Source organism: Limulus polyphemus, unplaced genomic scaffold (genome assembly GCF_000517525.1).
Source record: "Limulus polyphemus unplaced genomic scaffold, Limulus_polyphemus-2.1.2 Scaffold11702, whole genome shotgun sequence".
Classification (NCBI taxonomy): domain Eukaryota; kingdom Metazoa; phylum Arthropoda; class Merostomata; order Xiphosura; family Limulidae; genus Limulus; species Limulus polyphemus.
Genome location: NW_013677312.1, coordinates 1 through 7,776, shown reverse-complemented (window position 1 = coordinate 7,776; position 7,776 = coordinate 1). Strand labels below are relative to the sequence as shown.

General features: G+C 33.5%; 1 protein-coding gene across 1 annotated transcript in view; it reads right to left on the bottom strand.

Moving 5' to 3' along the window:
* Positions 1 to 7,392, bottom strand: part of LOC111083862 (regulator of G-protein signaling 7-like) — a gene marked incomplete at its 3' end in the record, with an annotated part of 9,116 nt that extends 1,724 nt beyond the window's left edge. The window contains exons 1-3 of the mRNA XM_022380574.1: positions 7,388 to 7,392; positions 5,839 to 5,935; positions 1,286 to 1,336 (exon numbers count right to left, since the gene is read on the bottom strand). Coding sequence (XP_022236282.1) covers positions 1,286 to 1,336; positions 5,839 to 5,935 — 148 coding nt within the window. The remainder of the gene's footprint in view (positions 1 to 1,285; positions 1,337 to 5,838; positions 5,936 to 7,387) is intronic.
* Between the last annotated feature and the right edge of the window lie 384 nt (positions 7,393 to 7,776).

The following is a 7,776-nucleotide window of genomic DNA, read 5'->3' as shown; positions in this document are numbered from 1 at the left end:
TAGTTACTGGATACAAGTCTCTACTTAGTTACTAGATACAAGTTTCTACGTAGTTACTGGATACAAGTTTCTACCTAGTTACTGGATACAAGTCTCTACATAGTTACTGGATACATCTTGCTACATAGTTACTGGATACAAGTCTCTACTTAGTTACTAGATACAAGTTTCTACGTAGTTACTGGATACAAGTTTCTACCTAGTTACTGGATACAAGTCTCTACATAGTTACTGGATACATCTTGCTACATAGTTACTGGATACAAGTCTCTACATAGTTACTGGATACAAGTTTCTACCTAGTTACTGGATACAAGTCTCTACATAGTTACTGGATACATCTTGCTACATAGTTACTGGATACAAGTCTCTACATAGTTACTGGATACAAGTTTCTACCTAGTTACTGGATACAAGTCTCTACATAGTTACTGGATACAAGTTTCTACCTAGTTACTGGATACAAGTCTCTACATAGTTACTGGATACAAGTTTCTACATAGTTACTAGATACAAGTCTCTACTTACGTAGTTACAGGATACATGCCTCTACAAAGTCTCTAACAAGCTACTGGATATGTCTTTCTTTTAACAACTATTAATATCTGTTTGGGATTAAGTTCGTAACGGTAACAAATATTTGTATCACTGTATTACATTTGCTTGATAAACTACAATGCAAAAACTAGTTTCTCTAATATTTGTTTACAGATTTTTATCAACTTAAATATTAAAATACTTTCATAAAAGTAATAGAATTTAAATCTTAAATTTTTGAAACTACTAAACACTACACACACATCTTTATTAATCTCACAAGCCTTCAAATACCTCACTTTATCTTCCTACATAACTCAAGACTCACTTATATCTTTTTGCAGATCTCAAGATTCACTTATATCTTCCTACAGAACTCAAAACTCACCTAATCTTCCTACAGAGCTCAAAACTCATCTATATCTTCCTACAGAACTCAAAACTCACTTATATATTTTTTACAGAACTCAAGACTCACTTATATCTTTTTGCAGATCTCAAGATTCACTTATATCTTTTTGCGGATCTCAGGATTCACTTATATCTTCCTACAGAGCTCAAGACTCATCTATATCTTCCTACAGAACTCAAGACTCACTTATATCTTTTTACAGAACTCAAGACTCACTTATATCTTTTTGCAGATCTCAAGACTCATTTATATCTTTTTGCAGATCTCAAGATTCACTTATATCTTCCTACAGAACTCAAAACTCACCTATATATTTTTACAGAACTCAAGACTCACCTATATCTTCGATGTCAAGTCTGTCCATCAACCACTCCACAAGATCGTATCCTGAAAAAGAAATGCAATTCGTGGATTAAAAGCTGCTTCTGTCACATGTTTAACAATGTTAACAATGCTTCGGTTACTTGTTTAACAATGTTAACTATACTTCTGTTACTTGTTTAACAATGTTAACAATGCTTCTGTCACTTGTTTAACAATGTTAACTATGCTTCTGTCATTTGTTTAACAATATTACAATGCTTCGGTTACTTGTTTAACAATGTTAACAACGCTTTGGTTACTTGTTTAACAATGCTAACAATGCTTCTGTCACTTGTTTTCTGAAGTTGTTAATGTTAAAAATGCTTCTGCAACTTGTTTAACAATGGTAACAATGCTTCTGTCACTTGTTTAACAGTGTTAACAATGCTTCGGTTACTTGTTTAACAATGTTAACAATGCTTCTGCAACTTGTTTAACAATGTTAACAATGCTTCTGCAACTTGTTTAACAATGTTAACAATGCTTCTGCAACTTGTTTAACAATGTTAACAATGCTTCGGTTACTTGTTTAACAATGTTAACAATGCTTCTGTCACTTGTTTAACAATGTTAACTATGCTTCTGTCACTTGTTTAACAATGTTAACAATGCTTCAGTTACTTGTTTAACAGTGTTAACAATGCTTCTGTCACTTCTTTAACAATGTTAACAATGCTTCTGCAACTTGTTTAACAATGTTAACAATGCTTCGGTTACTTGTTTAACATTGTTAACAATGCTTCTGTCACTTGTTTAACAATGTTAACTATGCTTCAGTTACTTGTTTGACAATGTTAACAATGCTTCTGTCACTTGTTTAACAATGTTAACTATGCTTCTGTCACTTGTTTAACAATGCTAACAATGCTTCTGCCACTTGTTTAACAATGTTAACAATGCTTCGGTTACTTGTTTAACAATGTTAACAATGCTTCTGTCACTTGTTTAACAATGTTAACAATGCTTCTGTCACTTGTTTAACAATGTTAACAATGCTTCTGTCACTTGTTTAACAATGTTAACAATGCTTCGGTTACTTGTTTAACAATGTTAACAATGCTTCTGTCACTTGTTTAACAATGTTAACAATGCTTCGGTTACTTGTTTAACAATGTTAACAATGATTCTGCAACTTACATATGTATTAAAATAAAACATAACTAGTTAAAATGCTATTGTTATACGAGAAATTTAAAGATGATTTGAATCAAATAAATATTTTAGAATTAGACTACATATTAACTGTGTATATTTGGTAAGTTTTATCGTGTTGTACTGTATAGGTAATTATATTTATCAATAGTCTAAATTATTATATTTTAGGAGTTTCTTTTTTTTTTGTTCCAGCCTGTATATAAAAATGTAGCTACCATTTTAGTAAAATAAATCGATAACCAGAAAATGTTCATCCCTAGTGACGCTTAACAGCCGTCTTAATATCCATCCAAGACGAGGTTCGTGAGTCACGGTCGCCATCCATGACGAAACTACTAACATGCTAGTTGATCCTCAAAAGACTTAAGATATATATATAATACCTTCTACCTCGTGGCTGGTAAACATCGATTTTAACCATCACGATGCTCATGAATTGTGGTATATATATATATATATCGGTCACAAGATTTGCCATACATGGTACTCAGCTATCATAAGACTCATGATACCCATTCATTAGTTTTGATCCTGGATCAATCCTGTATATTCTGTGTTCACACACTTCGAAATGCAGTGATTGTCGTTTCTTTGTAATATTATCATGTTTTCTTTTAACTTCTTTGTCTTGCTTCGTGACATTTGATGCAGTAGTTATAACATGTAAAGTTTCGTCGAGCTACCTGTTCTGCCCTTTGACCTTAAAAATGGCAGGTTTCTAAGTAGTATGGATTTGGACCATCCAATCGATTGGAAATTGACCAACATAATATTTAACACAGACAATTATATAACAAGTAAGGAATGTTGAAGGTTAACTTGTGAGAAATTTTAACATCTCCAAAGGGCACTTTAATGTAAACTGTTTTCTGACCATCTGTGTCCTCAAGGGAATTCCAAGGCCTGGTATTAAGCTGTAATTGTTCATTTTTCCTCAGAAGACAACGCCCAACGTCAATGTGTCAAAACTAGTATCCTGTATATCACTTTTGATAGAATATAGTTCCTCCAAAGGTGTATATTTTGTTTTAACTATTTCTTCTCGTTCTTAACCTCTGTTATCTCAAACAGTACGTGGATCTATATGGTTGGATGCTGTGAACATTGTGTTTTATGACCTCTTAGTATTGGTTAAATGTTTGTAACGGATGATGTGAACACTGTGTTTTATGACCTCTTAATATTGGTTAAATGTTTGTAACGGATGCTGTGAACATTGTGTTTTATGACCTCTTAGTGTTGGTTAAATGTTTGTAACGGATGCTGTGAACATTGTGTTTTATGACCTCTTAGTATTGGTTAAATGTTTGTAACGGATGATGTGAACACTGTGTTTTATGACCTCTTAGTATTGGTTAAATGTTTGTAACGGATGCTGTGAACATTGTGTTTTATGACCTCTTAGTATTGGTTAATGTTTGTAACGGATGCTGTAAACATTGTGTTTTATGACCTCTTGTATTGGTTAAATGTTTGTAACGGAAGCTGTGAACACTGTGTTTTATGACCCCTTAGTATTGGTTAAATGTTTGTAACGGATGCTGTGAACATTGTGGTTTTATGACCTCTTAGTATTGGTTAAATGTTTGTAACGGATGCTGTGAACATTGTGTTTTATGCAAACATTTAACCAATACTAAGAGGTCAATGTTCACAGCATCCGTTATGTTTTATGCAAACATTTAACCAATACTAAGAGGTCGCCTTAAGGCTTCGACAAAATCCTATATTCAAAGCATGCCGAAAACTTTTTAAACCTGTGTATCTTGGATCCGTTCAACAATAAGACATAACACGCGGAATTCTTGAACAATGGTAATGGTACTATTTTTATTGTCACATAATACCATTTCTTTGTTTACAATAACTTACGGTACGCAGACTCTAAATACAACTCGTCAAATGATGTCACATATATATATAAAGACGAGGTACGCAGACTCTAAATAGAACTGGTCAAATAATGTCATATATATATATAAAGACGAGGTACGCAGACTCTAAATAGAACTGGTCAAATGATGTCATATCTATATCTATATAAAGACGAAATGTGTGTTTGTTTGCACCTAACTCCTCCGAGCCTATTGGGCCAATATCAATCTAAATTTATATGTAAACACTATGAACTATGGGAAATGTCCTAATTGAACTTAAACATATTTCTATTTCTGTTGGTTAATTACTCCCAGCCTATTGAGTCAATCTCAAACAATCTTGGCAGGTTGACACTTTAGACTATGTTGAATATTCTAAAGTAATTCAAGGTCAAAGTATGAAAGTTGCTGGACTGTTTCTCAAACAACCACGCTTTTCTCATGGTCAGTGAGATGTAGGGTGTTCAAGAGTGGGATCACCTCAAAATCTTTATTTGTTGGTAGATGGAAATCAAACTGCAAATGTTGTTTATGAAGAAGCTTTGTTATAATTTTAAACTTTTGAGATAAAGTTTATGTTCAAGTTATTACTTTGAAATATATGATTGCTGTTAAACTTACATTGTTTAAGTTAACTTGTAACTTATAAAAACGTGGGGAAGGCATACAGTAATCAACTTCAAAGATTTTCAAGGAAATAGCGAAATAAACAACAAAATTCTGAGGTCGAAGCTTTCCACAATATCAAATAAAAAACACAGGAGATAATATTTTCTTCCCAGCTCTAGTTTCAAGGGGACAACAAGGTGACCTGTATCAATATAGTGACTCACGGTCATTTGTTGCCAAGTTACGTCACAGAACCAGACACCCAATCATAACACGTATATATATATCACAAGGAAAGCTATATTTGTGGGTCTTTGTTAAACGTCCTTTTTCTTGGCCTGATAAATCAGTGCTGTCATGTGACGCCGTGATCTATCTTCGTTTCAAATAAATCACTTTTGTGTTTAGCAAAAGCATATCATGTTTACCAGTAACTAGCCCTACAAAATGTTAATTTTTTTTATCTGAAAGCCCAAAATTTGAAACTCGAAATGACAACAATAAACAAATCTTGTGGATATTAAGGTAACAAAATTTGTTTTGATAGTTTAGTGAAGATGGTAATGTGTTGTTTGTTTAGAAGTTTCGAGCAATGCTACACGAGAACTATCTATGCCCAATTTTGAACTGATAGATTAGAGGGAATGTAGCTAGTCAACAGCACTCACCGCCAACAATTTGGCAACAGTTGTCAGATCGACTAGTAGGATTTGACCGTGAATATCATACAGCGCACGCGGTTCCAAAGATCTAAGCGCAGTTTTTGCAACAACGGGACACGAACCGTGAACCCACAAAGTACTAGAACAAGATTGTGTGTTGTCTTGCCGCGTATAGTGAAGGTTAAAGTATATACTTCGTGTAATGAAATATAGATCTACTCACCCATAAAGGCACATGGAATGGATGTGAGGAACAGTTTCTGGCTCCTCACTGGAACCCCTGTTTCCGGATGTTGCATCTCTCGGATCAGCTGCTCCATCTGACGTACAAAATAAAAAACACTCGGTTATACGTAAATTAATTGATGTCTATTCGAGTTAAGTTTTATAGAATAAGAAGTAGTCATACATAATTAATAACAGCCGTGACTAATTCTTACAGTATTAATAACTAGTTGAATTATTTATTGAATTTACAAACATTTAAAGGTTGTTTACTTCATTTTTATTGATTGTGCCCCATCACTAGGGCTTAGCAAGCGTGACTATTTTGGTATGTTATTTTCTAACCATCCGCATAATGATGAAAATACGTGTCCCAAAACTATCCTCAAACCAGTGTTTACTAACCGCTATGACTTGTTGATGTTTTACATTCTATTTTCCACATGTAATAATGCCCAGAACTAGTTTTTAACATTCACCAGAACAAATATTACGACAATATTTTGTTTAGTTCTCCTACTAGTTTTATTTAATTTATTTTAATGAGAGCGTCCTCTAACAACAACAAGACAAAACTGTGCGATTTCTCGAGTACTATCATGAATTGGAGTTTAGATTCTTTATCAGTAATAAGTTATATGAATTTTATGACAAGGAAGGTAATTAATTACTCATAAATAGTCACATCTGATTAAACATTTGATAGCTATTAACGATTTACTATTCTATGTATGCAAGTTTTTTTATTTTGATGAACGTGTTAGGTAATCAAACCATGCCAGAAAAACAAAAAAGCAAACTTTGTAAACCTTACTACAGAATGATATATCACTGAGGTTCAAACCTTACTACAGAATGATATATCACTGAGGTTCAAACCTTACTACAGAATGATATATCACTGAGGTTCAAACCTTACTACAGAATGATATATCACTGAGGTTCAAACCTTACTACAGAATGATATAGTACTGAGGTTCAAACCTTACTACAGAATGATATACAACTGAGGTTCAAACCTTACTACAGAATGATATATCACTGAGGTTCCGTATATCATTCTGTAGTAAGGTTTAACTGAGGTTCAAACCTTACTACAGAATGATATATCACTGAGGTTCAAACCTTAATACAGAATGATATACCACTGAGGTTCAAACCTTACTACAGAATGATATACCATCGAGGTTCAAACATTACTACAGAATGATATACAACTGAGGTTCAAACCTTACTACAGAATGATATATCACTGAGGTTCAAACCTTACTACAGAATGATATACTACTGAGGTTCAAACCTTACTACAGAATGATATACCACTGAGGTTCAAACCTTACTACAGAATGATATACCAACGAGGTTCAAACTTTACTACAGAATGATATATCACTGAGGTTCAAACCTTACTACAGAATGATATACCACTGAAGTTCAAACCTTACTACAGAATGATATACCACTTAGGTTCAACCTTTACTACAGAATGATATAGTACTGTGGTTCCAACCTTACTACAGAATGATATATACCACTGAGGTTCAAACCTTACTACAGAATGATATATCATTTAGGTTCAAACCTTAATATAGAATGATATACCAATCAGATTCACAAATTCCTTCAGCATGACCTACCACAAAGATGTACGCCTTTCTGTAATATGATATACCACAGACATACACACACACACACATCTTTCTGTAATATGAGATACCACACACACACACATCTTTCTGTAACATGATATACCACACACACACACATCTTTCTGTAACATGATATACCACAGACACACACATCTTTCTGTAACATGATGTACCACAGACACACATCTTTCTGTAATATGATATACCACAGACATACACACACACACACATCTTTCTGTAATATGAGATACCACACACACACACATCTTTCTGTAACATGATATACC